Source organism: Embiotoca jacksoni, unplaced genomic scaffold (genome assembly GCF_022577435.1).
Source record: "Embiotoca jacksoni isolate LCO1_2020_lvr unplaced genomic scaffold, fEmbJac1.0.p SCAF_30, whole genome shotgun sequence".
NCBI classification, from domain to species: Eukaryota; Metazoa; Chordata; class Actinopteri; family Embiotocidae; genus Embiotoca; species Embiotoca jacksoni.
Window position 1 is genome coordinate 2158566 of NW_027185382.1, and position 17559 is coordinate 2176124.

Below are 17559 nucleotides of genomic sequence, written 5' to 3' on the forward strand. Positions count from 1 at the left end.
CCAATGTGAGTTTTAGACCTTGGGAGTGAGGACATTTTGGCTGGCCTCAACTTTGCAACACACCCTCAGAATCAAGGTTAGGGTGAGACATTTAGCTCTGATGCTTCCACAAAAATAGGAGTTTGTGTATTTGTGTGTTTGTATGTTTGCATGTTGCCGACAGTTTGTTCCAGACTCCACATCCATCCAAATCTTAAAATATTCATGTTTTGTCTTCATCTACAACCTGAGGTTTTGGATTACTTGGATTATTATCCTGTCTGGCAGGCTCAATATGTCTGAGTGAAAAACAAATAATCAGAATTCACAGTGCGTGAGGATTCTGAGATTTTTTTCTTTTTTTTTTGGTGTGGAGATAGCAACATCCAGAGTTTTGCATATTTCCAAAAAGATTGGATTTCTGAAAAATGATTCCCTGAAACCCGGACATGATAGCAAAAAAGGATTAGGAAAAAGAGAGAACAACTAAGTCCTGGGTGGTCCTGCTTTAAATCTGTACAATTGGCTGAGAACACACAAAAACAGGTACAATTGGAATTTCTTTCAGTCACACTAAATGCTAAACTCCTTGACTCTGGTTCACTTCATCCTCAGATGTGATCCCATATCAAAAACCTCTTAAAAAGTCCTAAATTGACTAATACATATCAGTAATATCCATCCAATAGTAGAATGTGGGAATTTAGGACCGTGGGAACTTTAGAATGTAAAGCAAGCAAATATGCACCAAAAAGGATCACTATTCTGTTGTATTATGGAATACAGTTTCTTGCTGTATAACTGTGAAAGTGCTCCTGTATTTTTCCAACTGCTCTGCAGTTAGTGTGGCATTTTGTGAGCACATCTCCCTGCAAGTTTGAGCGTGTTAGTTAAGCAACAGAGATATTTATCTTTTGGCATTAAACGCATCAGCATGTTGTCCAAACCATTTCTTAAGTATCTTTTTTTCATCTGTTACCTTGGATCATGTTGTTTTGCACAGCTGCAAACCTCTTCAAAAGACTGTTTCAAATGTGAAGCTCATTCTGCCTCCCTCACAACATTTTTCCCCCTTTGTAATCCTTTTACATGTCCCTCTAATGATGCTGGGCCTCCACTTTCTGTTAGAGTCGGTGGACATCCTCAGGACCTATTTCTGAATTTCAAGGAAGCAGTTAACGACACACACACGCAGACAGCCGCGAGACATACAGGTCCTCACCTTATTCTCGCTCATTATTAATGAAGGGGTCCGGTTAGATACAAGACATAGCACAAAGCCAGAAACGTGATGTGAATAAAAAAAAAAAAAAAAAGAAATGACGACAGACAGAGAAGGTAAAGCAGGCCGTGGTGAGACATGATGACTAGTGAGTAGTCCTGTGTTGCCGTAACATCACTGTTTCCCATGCTTCAATATGTGTTCGGTAAACCTGCTTGAAAAACGCTAAATTGGTTGAGTTGGTGCTTGCAGCTAAAGAGAAGCTCCCACAGCAGAGGGTTCTCGTAGTGCAGCTACTCCTCAGCAGCTAACGATATTATTAACGTGGAAAAAAACGTATTAGCTAATGTCATACATATTTTTTCAATAAAATGTTTCCAGTTTTGCTCGTGGTTTTGTTGTCTAATAAGGGAAAGCATTCCCATCAAATTATATGTAATTGACTTCAGCCTTGTTGTGAGACTTTCTGGGGAAACATTTCATGTCTGGCAGATTGCAGGTTTACTAAAAGCAAGCAAATAAGAGTTTACCTGTCACTTTATACCCTCAGCTGCCAACTGAACTGCCATGATGAATAAAGCACAAATTGAGTAAAAAAAATCATCTTTATTTTTTTTATAAGTGAAGAATGCATATTTCGACAACTTAAACATTTGTGTTAATACCACATCACAGTTTACATGCAAAACATCTGTAGGATTTATGTGCTTTTATGCATTACTTCAAAATATAGACAGTTTCTTCAGTGAGTAATTTCCTTACAGGAAGAAAAGAATTCTGTAAATAGGCAGTAGCTATTGGGAAATAGGAATCTTCTTTTTTCTTGCAATAATGGTAATTATTTGAATCATTATCCTCTATATTTAATGAACTGTATAAATAAGCATTTATTTTTTGAATGTCCACTCGACCTGCCTTGCATGAAATGCTGTGTGTTGTCAAAGTGCATAAATCTGTTGCTGACTCTGTTGTTGTCATACTTCATTATAATACGACTAAAAGTGTTTTGTACAACATACAAAAGATTTTCAGAAGTCATTTCCAAAAATAAAAGAATAAATGCCTTCTCCAGGGTCTGGCTTCAGGAACTTCTCTTTCCATTATCACTGCTTCCAATTAAAGCCAAGCAATGCTTGAGCTTTAGAGACTGTTGTCTGTACTTTTATTACATCTCAATTACTGCAAGACTTCTTTGTTTTTTTGTGAAAATCACCCAGTGGAGTGAGACTCCAGACGTTTCCCCTCTCCTGGCTTCCCTCCAGGATTTACCAGTAAAATCCAGAATTGATTTTAAAATGATTTGCTTATAAAATTCTGCATGGTTTGGCAGCAGCCTCAATCTCCGATCTCCCCAAGAGACCTCGGGTAATCTGAACACTAAATCTCACTGTTCCTCTTCCCTAGTCACAATCCAAAGGTGACGGAGCTTTTTCCATCACTGACCCCAGACTGTGGAACAGTTTGGTCCTCACCGTCCGATTGTCTTCATCTCCCACCATTTCTAAATTCTGGCTGAAGACTCGCATTTATAAAATTGCCCTTTAATCGTAAAAAAACAACAACCTTGGAATAACATACCTGAGAATTTGATATACAATGGCTCCAGTTAACACCACAAATCCCTTCCCCTGCTGTGGGTGCCCACATGTTCTGGTTGAAAAATAACCCTGGCAGCACATTATGGTGAGAGGATCCTCAGCTTCCAGGACAGAAGAACCTCTGGCTGGAGGCTGGGCTGCTAGCAGGGGTCGTTGTGTGGAACTCAGGCAGAGAATGAACTGCCAGCCTTATGATTCCCTCCACGTCCCTCTGATTCCCACCCACTCACAGATCAATAGCAGTCTTTGAGCAAAGCAGAAGCCCTATTGTGGCTGCATTTGCCAGGGCCAAGCTACCGCCGCCGTTGGTGCAGCTAAACCATGACGGATTCATCCCGGCCTGGTTCTCCCATTAGTCAGCCACCACGGGTGAAAACACAGACCTAAGGTCTCCTAATGGGAATTTAATGCACTTCGATGTACCTGCAGCCAAATAGAAAGAAAGCGGCTGCTGTTTTTCCCTCCGCAGATGATGACTCACGGTGGATATTAGATCTCCACTGTCAGCGAGGCCGACATGTATCATAAGTAGAGTGTCTTTGTGTGCAGAAGCGGCTCCAAATTGGAATCGGGGCATTGAGTGCACTTGTGTGCTGCCATTGGGTATACGGTTTCCTGGAGGATAGTTGGTTTTTTTTACCGAGAAGGAAGTGCGTGCTTAATGTGTAGTGGGAGGTGTGTCTATGTGCACAATGTGTGTGTGTGCATGGATATAAGCCGGTCCACGTGTGTGTTCACCTATCAGTCGTGCATCATGTCTTCTGTTGCTCCCTGTCAAAGTCTGTGGTGGGAATAAACCTTTATTACACCGTTAAATTATGTTGCATTTTACTTTCAGAGGAGGTTTGAGATGTCTTGCTGATGTTTTCCCATAAAGTGAGTTCACAGAAAATTCAGATTTTGTGCCTTTTGAGCGATTTTTCCCACTGAAGAAGCTGCCTTACTCGTCCTATTTAGCATTTGGCACATGAATTATGTATATAGATGAATGCATCAAGCCCTTTACAACCCATACTGTATCTATTACTTGCTTTTTTCCAAAACATAAAGATTTTTTTCTGTGTGACTAAGGCCTTAATTAATCTAATTACTCGCTCAATTTGACTTCCCAATGTAAACTTTCCTTGAAGAATCCTCCTTCTTAGTTCCAGCAGAGCATGAAGGGGTAAATATTTTAATGGTGTACATGTGTTCATTTAAGCACAGCGGAGAAAGTAAACACTGTTTGTAATGCTAAATACTTTGCTGAGCGGATCAGCTTAGAGAGCATTTCATATACAGTTGTATTTTTGTGTGCGAGTCACTGAACGCTCATTTGTGAGGTGAAGCCTGTTATGGTTGCTTGGGATTTTGCAGTCTCCACAGGCCAGCAAAATTAGCATCATAACTTCTGAGCCTTTAATTTTGCCTTGTGTTTTAGAGTTGTATTCAAACCATTAAGTTGCACTTTTACGTTGCTCTATCAGCACTTCCAGTAACTGTTTGCTATTAGGATTCTGTGATTTGGCTGTGCAGTTGGGCAAAACATCACTAGGAAGAACACAGGCTGTGCTTTGGCCCTTTTGTGCTGTTTATGCCAAGGGCTGTGACACTGACCCTCCAGCTATGCAGGGGGCAAAGTGCTGAGCACAGCTAGCTGTTGGCCGTAACCCTGTGAACCCCCCCTCTGACACAGATTCATGTGCACGAACCTCCGAGTGGGGGACGAGTATAAAACATGACAGTATTGGCAGGTCCCAGGATGGCCGAGTCTCGTCTGCCCCTCCGAGGTGTTGGGATTCATAATGACCCTGTACGCTTCTATCCGCTGTGTATTGAGCGCTGGTGACACATAAAACTGTCGTGGCGTGATAAGAAATAAGCACTGTCAGCTCACATCTGCGCTTCAAAAGATTTAAGCACAGACAGAGGAGGGGGGGAATAGGGGGTGGAGGGGTGGACCAGAGTTGAGAGGAAGCATAGAAGAGAGGGGGAGGCAAAGGGCAGTCTGCAGGGCAGCCCAGCGTGATTCATGCGCCTATGACAGGACACAGGCTTTTTCAAAAACTGTTCCTGCGGCTTTGTCACTCGTCTGCTGACTAATACCAAAATAAGGATTCAAGCCATAGTGCTGCAGTTCACAAAACCTTTTTTAACATCTGTGTCTAGTAGGTCCTGGAGAAACATCTTTTCAGTATCATCTTTCATCCAAATCCTCTCATGTTCATCCCATTGAAAGGTGGATACAGGGATGAATCCTAGCTGGATAACTGAAGAGCTGGGTGGATTGATATCAAAATTTGGGTCGTCTAAAATCTTGATACCAATTTAAACCATTTATACGGTGATTTGTCTCATGATGTCGTGGTTACAAAATCAGGTCTTTAGCAGTGCAGAGCAGCAGCTCGGAAGGGACTGCTGGTTGACGTGGTCTTAAAGAGCCTTGTAGTCTTGAAGTTTTCACATCCAGAGTATGAATGGACGCTTTAATGCTTTGGCAGATTCATCGATGGATATCTACCTGTCGAAGAACTTGTATCTTCCCACTGGTTCCACGGTGCAGTCGCTGTGGCTGAACAGACAAAGTCAATTGCCCTTGAAGTCGTCAAATCAGAGCCACATTCTTATTTCCAGTGTTGCTGTTAAACATAAAAAACATGTTGCCATAAATTGTGCATCTAATTTAACACAGACTAAAGCACAAACAAACAACCTTTGATGTTTTTTTGGGGTTTTTTTTTTTCTTCCTCCGCTGTGCTGTTTCCAGGCGTGGTGGACTAATGTGATTTTGAATGATGAGACGGGCTCAGCGTGTCTCCTAACCCACAGAGGGGTTCCAGGGAGTTCTACCTGTTAACCAACAGTTAGCCTAAGCGTCTCAGCCCGCTTCCCTGCGGCGAGGCAAGAACTTCAGCTCTGCAGGGGGACGAGAGAGAGGGAGGTAGAGGCGATGAGATTCGTGCGCCGCTTCCCAATCGTGTAATCAGTCTTGTAAGATGAGGGAAGTTTGTAAGCGTGTGACTCTGCACAAATCATCTACATGCCGGAGATGTACTCAAGTGAAAGTAACAATTGTGACTGCATATAGAAAGTGCTAATGCAGCCCTTTGAAACCTGTTAGATATATTCCGCTCCTTTCTATGAGCAAATGGCTCTGACGCGACCACAGTTTGACACATTTCTGGTTGTTTCTCGGCACATTTTCTCTTTTATTTCTGTGTAATTTTGAATGACCAACCAGGATTTACTTTATTGTCAGGATGGCATACTCAATTATCTGACCTTGGTAAACATGTGAAATTTATTCTAGCACCATCATTGGATCAAAATTTTAATTTGTCCAGTATTCATACCTGCTTGCTAAGACGCTCGATCAGATGGCGCATGGCAACATGTTACCTGGTAAATAGCATGTCTGTGAGGGTGGCACACTAATATTAGTATTTAGCTCAAAGCATTGCTGAATGTGAATGTGCTGTTGTTTCCTGCCTCAGTCTGTTTCCCTCACTTCTGCTTTGTCTGATCATCTGATTGTGTGCCATCTTTTATCGTTCCCGCTCTGAACTCCACTATGACGGCTTCAAACCAAAGACTGTGGAGCCCCTCCTTCACTCCCCTGGTACCTCACCCTCACCCCCCTCTTCTTCCCTGCAGCTCCCTGTTGTTTCTATGGATAAGTTACCCTCCACATCCCTGCTTGTTTTCTTGACTCCATCTTTCTGTTTTCTCACCTCCAGTAGGTTTGTGAACTGGCATGTGTGTTTTTTGGTTGTTGTTTGGAACAGTATTAGGTCTCCGGACAAAACAGAATCTTAATCTCGACTCTTCCCTGAACCTGTCTGTGCCTCCCAGCACGTCGGAGACCTTCCTGCGGTGCTGTGTGTGCGAGGACGAGGATGGAGGCATGGTGATGGTAGGATGGGTGTTGTTACAGGGGGCCTCATCTCTCTGCACAATCAGAGTGTTGCCTGTTTTTAATGAGGACCCTGTTTATTAAGTCCACTCAGGGAGGCTGTGCAAGCACTTAGCATTTGCTCTCTAATTAGGAAAGCTAAACAGTCCCAATTGCTCAGGATCAACCATTAGGGGGGAGAGAAGGCAGTCGGCGAAGCTGTGCAGGTGGTGCAGCTTGCACGGCCAAATACTGAAGAAAGGAGGAGGAGGAGGAGGAGGAGGGAGCAAAAGAAACAAGCAAATGTGGAGTTAATTTCATTGCAAACAATAGACTTGCATTTTTGGAAGAAGACAATCAAATTCTACAGTCATAGCAATGATGAAGAAACCAATGACATAGAGTGCCAGCAGGTATGCTGAATGTGAGGGTGAATTCATCAAGCATCGTCACAAGGACTCCACCTAGTGGTCTGTCACAGCACTGAAGCAGAGCATCGCTTTAATTGTCTCAGTTGCTGCTGAGACTGAGCATGTTGACCATATTGTCATTGACCACATCAAAACTGTGGTCATCTGCAATTATCAACTAAAGATGGCTGACCTTTCTTGTGTGTGTGTGTGTGTGTGTGTGTGTGTGTGTGTGTGTGTGTGTGTGTGTGTGTGTGTGTGGAGAACATGCTTCCCAACAGCAAGCACAGGCAGAGCCATGATGAGGATGTTGACAAGGAAAACAATGCCGTGCTGCCACAGCTCCTTTCATCCACACAATAAATGCCTCCCTGATTAGCCTGTTCCCCGTCATGCAGATTGCTGTTAAAGTGCGAGAAGAGACGGACGCTTTTTAGATTAAGACCCTGATCAAATTTTCATAACTCAATTTCAGTGAGAGGGGTTGCTGAGGGGGAAATGGGCGACAAAGAGAGCAATACATGTATAAATGTGTGCATTGACTGTAATCAGCTTTCTTTGTCTGCATCCCTTTCAGTCTGAGTGAAACTGTTTCACTAATAATAGATTTGCCTGAGACCTCGCTGATACCAGCTGAAAAGTGCCGGACCTTGTGAAGTATTTTATTTTCTGTTTATACAGAATGGTTTTCCATTTACAACCCACCTGTATCTGTCAGTATTTTTGGTATGTGGCAGACACTAATTTAACTTGAAAATTCATCATTGACCATTTCAGATGTATATGTTGATGGCGATAAGGATGCGAATGCTGAAATTTCATTTTTAAGGCTTTATGTATTTGGATGACGTGCCAATAATAGCTTGCATCCATGTCAGAAATTGCTGCAAGTGAATTGATTTGACGTTCACCATATATTTTCCATATACAGCGTATACTGTAAATTTCTGAATACAATTGGTATGTACCTTATTATGTATTCAAATGTGTTGACAACGAGTTTCAATTTTATTTCAAGTACCAGATCATCTCTCCTGGAGAAATTCTACACTAATTGTGTTGAGGTCTTATGTGATCTTCACAATCCTCCTATATTCTGCTTCTCAAATCCTGAGAGATTTATACGTGTATTTCTATGCGCACCACTCTGTGTTTGCTTGTCATGTACTGGATGAGCTCAGAAGGTTTAGCACTGCTGGTGTAACTCATGGACAGTGCTCATGTCTCTTTCCTGCGATGGCAGTCTTACAGTGAGCGCAGTAATGCGCTCAGTGCTCCCTTATCTATTTCTTCTCTATTGCTCTTACTCATCCTCTCTATCTGTCTCTCCCTTGTTTCAGTCTTCTCCCACTTTTTTTCTGCTCAGTCTCAAATGATTCAAGTTGTATCTGTCTGTCTCTCACATCTCTGTCAGTCCCCCCCTCCCTCTCCAAGACAGTTGACTGGTATGGCGACACCAGACTGCGTGTATTTTTAGCGCTGCCACAGATGGGGCCATGGCAGCATGTCAGAGACCAGAATGTTCTTTATCTCAGCTGTCAGGCCCTTCCCCGGGACCAAAATGGATCCCGTCCACTTGGGGAGGGATACAGTGGGGAAAAAAAGAGGGTACATGAGAAGCTTTTTCCAAAATTGAGGTTTTAATTGTGTGTTCCTTGGTATCATCAAAAAAAAAAAAACGTCTCCTGCAGATGGTGCAAATGGAAGGTGGTGAAAAGAAAATGCTCACAGCTGCTGTGTCAGCTCCTCAGCGGAGGCTGTATCCAAACCTGTAATCAAGAGGAGGTGAAATTGCAGGTCATACTTTAGCAGGAAAAAAATATTTCGCACAAAAGGACCCTGCAAGGCAGATATCAGTACATATTTTGTAGTCAAAAATGATCCAGTTTTGCTAATGCAATGAAATAACAGCTGTCCTCGCTGTGACCAAAGCTGCTATTAGAAAGCCAAGTATATATTAAACGCAGGCTATAGCAGGTCTGTGCGCCTCTACATTCACACAAGATACCCTGAGGGAAAACACTGAATGCGCAAAGCTGGGGACTAACCTTTTAATTCACTCAGAGTGTCGGACACAGTGTCGGACAGGAAGAGCAGGAAGTGGCCCTTTGTGGCTTTTTTTTTTTTTTTTTTTTTTTCCCCTGTCGCAGAGGGAGTAGAAGGATACACTATGGGCTACGGCTCGGGGTCAAGTGGTCGACTTTGTGCACCACAGTTTGGAGTCTGCTGAGACTCTCCTCTTGCGGTGTTCACACACTCCAGCAGCAGGCCGGCTGTCCAAGTGAATATCAAGGAGAGACGGGAGACAGAGAGAGGGGGAGGCTGGCAGAGAGAGGAGGGAGAGGGAGTGACAGAGGTGATGGGAGGTGATGGGAGGTGGGTTAAATCAGTCAGAAATGATTTGAAGTTCAGTTTATCAGGGCTTCACATTGTGTTGTGGTGACTTGGATCGTATTCAGCAGGCGTGGGCTACTTATCTTCGGTATATCTACATTTCTGTGACAAAACACAGTGTTTCACTCCCAGACAATGTATTTAAATATCTTTAGTGAACTCTGTCTTTCCCTTTATTGCTATCATGAGGTTGGCTATTTGTGCATTCTGCAAAGTGTCTACTGAGTGAATTGCAATGAAATTTGATAGAAATACTGATCACTATCAGGTCAAATCTCAACGTATTCAGTAAAACATCTTCTTAATGGATTGGTTCAACATATTGTACAGGCATCACAGTTCCCAGATAATGTCTTCTAATGATTTTAGTCATCGCCTGATTTGTCCTCCAGCCCCACCATGAAGTTTATCATTGTCACACACACTGTCATTGTGAGCATACTGGTGTCGGCATTCGGCTGTAAAGCAACGTAGAGCTCTGAGCATGCTGAGTATTTTTTAATAGTTGTTGGATAACAATGGAGGTCTATGGAAAAGAGGAACAAGGAGACTTTCTCTACACAGACAGTACTCACGTAGTAGGAAAAATTTGCTGTTGGTTTTTGATGTTTTTCAGGCATTAGTTGACAATAAGAAACACTTAAGCACTTAAGTCAAACTCTAAGCATTTTAATACCGAAGAATACAGTTTAAATGCATGATTTGGCCTCAGCTTGAATATTGCCCTGTTGGTAATATCCCGTCTATTTAATATTTTTCCTCCATGAAGCCGTTCTTCCCAGCGGTGCAGTGAGAGAGAGGCTCGGTTCAATAATTTGTCTTTTAACACGAAGCTCTAATCAAGCCCGAAGGTCTCCTTCTGCATTTTGTCGCATTCTTAAGCTCATTTCCATTCCCCGTCCCTCAAGGCAAGGTAAAACAGTCCCAAGGTATATGACCAAAGGCTCCACACTTTGTACTGCATGACTGGCCTTCACCTGCAGCCTGGTCAATTGATATGGAAATGATAGGCAGCCAAGTTCCTCCAACTGAAGGGGAATAATGGAGCATACACACACATAAAAAGCAGAGACGTAAACACAAAAACAAAAGACTGACAGTGATGACTGTAGCAAATCTGGCAATCTGGCCAATCTAATTGTCAGCTTCATTTGCACTTTTCAAAGACAAGGTTACACGAGTCATCAAGATGGGAAGGACGTCAAGCAATCCTGCACATAAGCAACTCCAAAAAAAATCATTACATGAAGTGCAGATGAGTGTTGAAAACTCCACAGTTGAAAGCTTTACAAACTTTTATGTTATCTTTAAAGCATTAGCATCAGAAAAAGAGGTGTTGTCAAATAATAGGGTGCAAAATTTTGTCACAAAGGATGAAAAATATTGAAGTGAGGCTAACAGTTTAATTAAGACTCAAACCAAAGAATAATTAAAGCCTGTTGCACTCTTTCGTTTGAGTGTTGCAGCTTTCATCTCTGCAATAAGTGAGAGTGTGGACCACCAAGTGTGCCAATCACTACCAGTCCTGCCTTTTCTGTAACAATAGTAAGCATCATAACCGTCGGTAAGAATACAGCTTTGCAGCTTTGGCACATGAGGTTTCCATGGTAGCAGTGCGTGTAAACTCTGCTCCACCCTATGATCATAAAATCAGGCTTTTCTCTGTGTTTTGGCATCACTGGTATGGTGCAGTTATCAGAGAATTGTTGAAAAGGTGAAAGAACAGCTGTGGTGCATTCACTGACATAAGTGCAATTACCTCAGAGCTTTGGAAACATTCACGGTGATGGGTTAATGTTTGAGATGAAACACCTGCGTGACAAAGAGTTCCGAGGGGAACATAAAGGCTGTTGTTGCAAACCGATTGTATGAAAAACTTCCATGTCGAGCAGATGTGCATCAGGACATAAATCACCACTTGATTCAGTCTTAACAAGAATGATTCATTAAGATTCTTTTTCAGCAGGAAACCCAGTGATTTTTTTTTTTTTGTGATTTGGTAAACGGTTTCACTTGCAGCACATCATTCAAGCAAAGCAATCTACAACATATTGTCCTCTGCCCGCGTTGTCGTATCATTCATTTACATGACGGCAAAGGTAAACTGTGTGCAAGGGAGCTGTGACACAGCTCAACGGAAAGAGCTCGAGCTAAAAACACTGAGAAATGTCTGCAAATTTCACCTTTAAAGAGAAACATGGTAGGCTACATTTGCTGTCCATATTTTTTTGTTTTCCTTTATTCATCTGTTATTTGTATTTCTCACTTAACTGTATATTTTGAGTAGGCTACTCCGGGGGTTTGGTTTGTTGTTATTTCCCCCCCTTTATTTGTTATCTTTTTATATATATATATATATATGTGTGTGTGTGTGTGTGTGTTTATAAGATTTTTATTCGTCTTTTATGTCTGGTTTTGGGAGGTGCAGTACCGCTTCCACAGCAGTAGATGTCAGTATCGCGCCAGCTGTTGCTAAAGAAAACCTCAGAAAGCAGGCAAAAAAAGACAAAGAAGATTTAACATCAACAGTGCATCACTTGCAGAGGTACCTACACATTAATTTTAATCCTAACCCGAGCTTTCCCAGGGACATGGTATATGTCGAAGTTATAATGTCTTTTATTGCACTTTAACGACATGTATTAATCGACCGAGTGTTAGCCGCTAGCTTCAGTGGCGGAGCGGAGGTAACTAGAAGCTGCAGCTAGCTTAGCCGCATTAGTTTGTGTGTGGGGGCGAGTTCGTATCCCTCCCAGCCGCTTTACGCCATTTACACTGCGTGTTGCGGGATCGATAGCTTTCTTATTCGCAGCCTGAATCTCTTTAACCTCTTTTGCGTCTCCCGTATCGCATATCTTCTGTGCAGCTTTATTTTCTGCCTGCCCCAGATAGCGCGTGGTTCGGCAGGAAACAACGCTGTGAAAACATGGACACGAGAGCCTTGATGAACCCATATCCTGACTACGACGGGAGCCCCGCGTCCACGCAGGCGTTGTTTGACGCCCAGGGAAAGGTAAAACGCGAGAAAGCGTTTTGTGGGCAAGTTTCGTTTCCCCCCCCACCCACCTCCACCCCCCCCCCCCCTCCACCCACACCCACCCCCCCCTCTCCACCAAGTCCCACCGCATTATTTTAAATTGTCCTCTTTTTTTTGTTGTACTTTCAGCTCACTTCAGAGTTTGCCCAGCAGCTGAGCAGCAAGGTCAGCGAGCTTTTAGCTGTGATGGAAAACGGGCTGAAGTCCGCCGATCCAAGAGACTGCACGACTTACACGGGCTGGGCAGGTGATGACGGCGTTGCAAACATCTGGTTGGAAATGACCGAGGGATTGGACTGATGTGGCTGTGCAGTCACGTTTAAGTCTTTCTTCAGTTTCTGTTCAAAAACGACAACATTTCCAGAGTTTCCCAGACAGTCACGTGTGCGTGTCGTTTGTCCACAGGCATCGCGCTGCTCTACCTGCACCTCCACAACGTGTTTCAGGACGTCTCCCTCCTTCAGAGAGCGCTTGAATACGTCAGCCGCAGCCTGAAGTGTTTGACCCGGCGCCATGACGTGACCTTCCTGTGTGGAGACGCAGGGCCGCTGGCCGTCGCTGCCGTGGTCTACTACCGCCTTCAGAGGGTGCAGGAGGCCGACGAGTGCATCAACAGGTCAGTCGGGAAGAAGTGGTTTTGTGAATGTGAAAGTTATATTTGTTTCCTCTTGTTACGTTCATTTCACGTATTATATAGCAGATATAAAATGGCTCCCGTTGCGTCGTACCTGCGTCTTACACTTGGTCATAATAAAGCTGTTGCAGCATTTCCAAATGTGTCTGCAGTGTTAATTTTAAGATGCCGTTCATTACTTTGTCTCAAACTCTGTGATTCCTCGGCCTTTTTCTCCAGACTGCTGCAGTATTACCAGACGGTGGTGAGCGGTTCAGGCGGGCTGCCAGACGAGATGCTTTATGGCCGGATGGGTTATCTCTACTCCCTCGTCTTCATCAACCAGCAGCTGGGGCAACACAGGATCCCACTGCAATACATCCAACAGGTGGGTCAGAACCAGAGCGCACTCTGAGACACTGATCTGATCTGATTGTGTCCTGAATGTGTGGATTTCACTACTTTTATCCACTATTGTTTGGGCTGCTTAAGCAGTACCCTCCTTTGTGTTAAATACAACTGCAGGAACAATAGAGGAGTGCAATGTTGGAAATCACACAAGTAGAATGAGAGGTGGTTGTAATCCCTGCTGCTCTCTAACATCAGGCTCACTGCCCTCAAAGATCTTGATTTGCCGTAATTTGCTCGCCCTTACACGTATCGATGTCCAATTGCTCTCATTCATCTCCATTGGTGTCGTTCAGTTGTACAGATTAGGCGTTGCTTGTGAGCTCAGACGTGTCGTTTCCTTCCTCAGATCAGCGAGGTCGTGCTGGCGTCCGGCGAGCACCTCAGCAGAAAGTTCCGGATCCAGAACCAGAGCCCCCTGATGTATGAGTGGTACCAGGAGCAGTATGTTGGCGCCGCCCATGGCCTGGCTGGCATCTACTATTTCCTCATGCAGGTAGAACAGGAGTCCGGTTCGGATTGCAGACGCCCATGACGAGTCTTGTGCTTATATTGTATCTTGGCATTTTTGCTCGGTGAAGTACTTAAACAATTCAGTAATTCTTATAATAGTTATTGATGAATTGATGAAAACACTGACTAAATAAAGCCTGATGTCAGCTTAATGCGATTCAAATATTTGAGTGTCCGACCGACCTAATCCTGGTGAGCTCAGAAGTTCACTTCTAATAAGCACCCTGCTGCAGATGTTCGTTGCCTGCGTGTTGCCAAACTAACCCACACAGCACCAGAGTTGCCACCTGTTACCTCTTCATCCTCTTCACCCTCTATTGAATACACTGTAATCCCTCCCTCACAGCCGGGCTTCGTCTCTGCGGAGGAGCATGTGCACAGGCTGGTGAAGCCCAGCGTCGACCACGTCTGCCGTCTCAAGTTCCCCTCAGGAAACTACCCGCCCTGCTTCGGGGACGATCGGGACCTGCTGGTCCACTGGTGCCACGGCTCTCCAGGGGTGATCTACATGCTCCTGCAGGCCTACAAGGTGACGACCGAGGGGGAAAAATTTTGAAAATGAGATTAATTCAGTTGCAAGACGTTGCTCACGGGGACGTCTTTTAAAATAACAGGAGAGCGATCATTGGAAGGATCGTGGTGCCATCTTGCGGAGAAATATAATATCCTTTTTAACACAGCTTATGCTCCTTTTCCTGGCAGGCTTTTGCACCGACATCTTGAGAATCAATTCATTTGTGCTTTAATTTTATTCTGGAAATATCTTTCAGGTCGAGCCCCAGGAAGAAATCACAGAACATTTTAAACCTGAGTTTGTCACCATTAAGATATGTAAAAACATAAAGCTGTACATCTTGCACCCCTTGCTCCAGGCGTTTGGTGTTCCTCAGTACCTGTACGACGCGCTGCAGTGCGGTGAGGTGGTGTGGCGCTGGGGTTTGCTGAAGAAGGGCTACGGGCTGTGTCACGGTGTGGCCGGTAACGCCTACACCTTCCTGGCCCTCTACCGCCTAACGCAAGACCCGAAGCAGCTGTACAGAGCCTGCATGGTGAGAGCACATAAAAGAAAAGTTGCTCACGTAATCGTTCACGAACCGTTTGAGCGATCAAACGACTGCAAATATTAATTGCGCCACGGCACTCCTGCAGTGCATCCATCATAATTAGCATCCAAATACTTGTTACGACAGAGTTGAGAGTTAACGCCTCTGAAGTTTGACACCGTGGAGTTCAGACTTGGAGTCGGTTTCTTATCGGACCGAGTCAGCAATTAAGATTTTTCTTTCCCCTTTTTTTTTTTTTTATCCATACATTTTCAGTAAACATCTCGATGCACTCACTAAAGACACGCCTGCCTCGTATCAGTACTTTGCAGGGAAATCACAGCATTTTCTTCCAAATACAAACATTTTAGAAAGAATTAAAAAAGAAAGCTTCAAGTATTTCGGAAAATTCTAGTTTTCCACATGGATTTGAATTTGGCTGCTTCTTTACTCCTTAAACGAAAGTAATAGAAACGTTGATATGCACAATCCTTCTGACCCGCTACGTTTAACAGAAGAGCAGATTTTAGGATTGGTTTTGCAGGCTTTATGTTGTGTCTATTCTCGGCTTTCTCTGACTTTGATGTAAGATGGGAAAGTCATATTAAACTTAGCTCAAAGCACGAGCGATCAGAGCAGCGTTGGCTGCTCGCCAGCCTTAAAATTGAAAATTATTCCAGAATGGGTGGGCATGTGAGAGGCAGGGCCTTTTATGTTTATTGACAATAGGTTGGTTGCTGTCTGTGTGAGTCGCCGTCAAAGCTGGCCGGGAGCGATGTCTGTGTGGACGCGCTCCAGGTGGCACGAGTCCCGCGTGTACTTTCATTAATATGAATCTATTCAGAGACGATGGAAATAGAATCTTCAGATGTGTTTGCCTGAGCTCTGTCACATCCTCCAAGTGCAACACCGCGACATTGTGGCCATAATCTGATACCTCGACAGATGCTAGGATTTCACTGAGAAGAGCGCAATATTAAGCAGTTGTTGACATTGCTCAGTATTCTCCTGAGGCGGTCCGGCCGCGGCTCGCTGTAGTGTTGTGAAGTTGTTATGACACTGATATTCTCTCTCTCTCTCTCTCTCTCCCTCCCTCCCTCTCTCTCTCTCTCTCTGTCTCTGCAGTTTGCAGACTGGTGTATGAACTATGGCAAACATGGATGCCGGACACCCGACACTCCCTTCTCTCTTTTTGAAGGTAATATGTGGCGACCTATCCGATGCGTAGCTTCTTACAAAACTGGAATTAGACCAATCGTCTTTCATTTCCAGCTGGAAAAAAACAGCCAGATGAAACTAACTGAAATGTCATATGTCCATCACTGTTCCCATGTCGCCTTCCTCATTTGACATGAGTGGACCATTACCATCGTACATCACTGAGGCATGCATGAGGTCACAGCTAGTGGGGCTGAGCCAGTCACATTATTAGACTTAACTACCAAAAAAAAAAAGATCTAGAAAGTACTAATAATCAGCAACACCAAACAGTAATGAAAGAATTCTGTTCAGTAAAGAACTGCTACCTCAGAATGACCATTAAATTGAGGAAACTTGCAGTTTCCTTTGTCCACCACTGTAGCAGTAAACTCAACAATGTCACTTCCTGTTTGCAGGTATGGCAGGTACCATCTACTTCTTGGCCGACCTTCTGCAGCCAATGAAAGCACGGTTCCCGGCCTTCGAGGTGTAGCAGGTGTCCACAGGTAGTCCTCCCCATTCACACTGCATAAAATCTAACAACAAGAGGATCTCTGTCACACGCATGCATGGAAGCACTGATAAATAATGTTTAGAGACTTTACAAGTGTAACAGTCTTGATGGCTGACTTGGACTCCTGCTTCAGATATTGTGCCATGTTTTTCCTGCTTTACTCTGCTGGCAACATGAGATCTTATTAACAAGAAGAATCCTGTAATATCTCAAAAGATTTATCGAGGCTGAGAGCTTCTTCAGCTTTTTTTGTGTTTAATGCAATGTGTTTTAGGGTCTCAGCAAAATAAATTTTCAGTTTCAGAAATTCAAAGCAGAAAATTATACTAAAAAAAAAAACTAAATGTTAACACTTAATTGCGTATTTTTATCATCTCTAAGTTTACCATGGAGGATTTTGTTTTCCTTAATGTTTTTTTCTTTCTCTTTAGAAACGAGCACCAGCAGTAAAGCTGGTTACATGTCACTATTAAAAATGCAGTACAAGCCGTGTCATTTGTTCAGGGGAGTGTAAACTGTTGCCTGTCCTTTGCACTGTCTGAGCAATAAACTTTTAACAGCTGCTGCTCTGTATTGACTCTCGGAACTGCTCTTATTTTGACATCGTTATGCAGCGGCAAAGAAACACCACAGAGGGGCAGCAGAGTGCCGGCACCGCAGAGAATTTCCAAAGGACATTTGTAGACGAACAGAAAACAACACTCACCTTGAAACTCAGGTCACCTCATGAGTAAATATTTTGACTGCTAATCAGATT

At 43.6% G+C, this 17559-nt stretch overlaps 1 protein-coding gene across 3 annotated transcripts; it reads left to right on the forward strand.

The window, feature by feature from the left end:
* Positions 1–11940: 11940 nt before the first annotated feature.
* On the forward strand, positions 11941–17375 carry lancl1 (LanC antibiotic synthetase component C-like 1 (bacterial)). 3 transcript variants are annotated; one of them, XM_069163909.1, is made up of 11 exons: positions 11955–12019; positions 12341–12487; positions 12641–12758; positions 12917–13127; positions 13365–13512; positions 13882–14028; positions 14392–14574; positions 14918–15094; positions 16214–16286; positions 16705–16794; positions 17234–17375. In XM_069163909.1, the coding sequence occupies exons 2-10, from the start codon at positions 12401–12403 to the stop codon at positions 16779–16781; spliced, it is 1221 nt and encodes a 406-aa protein (XP_069020010.1). In that variant the 5' UTR covers positions 11955–12019; positions 12341–12400; the 3' UTR covers positions 16782–16794; positions 17234–17375. The 3 variants fall into 3 exon arrangements, with proteins under 3 accessions (XP_069020008.1, XP_069020010.1, XP_069020007.1); XM_069163907.1 differs by having other exon boundaries at positions 11941–12019; positions 12363–12487; positions 16705–17375; XM_069163906.1 differs by having other exon boundaries at positions 16705–17375.
* Positions 17376–17559: the final 184 nt, after the last annotated feature.

Coding starts and splice junctions, on each gene's coding strand:
- lancl1 (XM_069163907.1), top strand. CDS start 12,401: ATGGACACGAGAGCCTTGATGAACCCATATCCTGACTACGACGGGAGC. Junction 12,759..12,916: donor GACTTACACGGGCTGGGCAG/GTGATGACGGCG, acceptor GTTTGTCCACAG/GCATCGCGCTGCTCTACCTG. Junction 13,513..13,881: donor CACTGCAATACATCCAACAG/GTGGGTCAGAAC, acceptor TTCCTTCCTCAG/ATCAGCGAGGTCGTGCTGGC.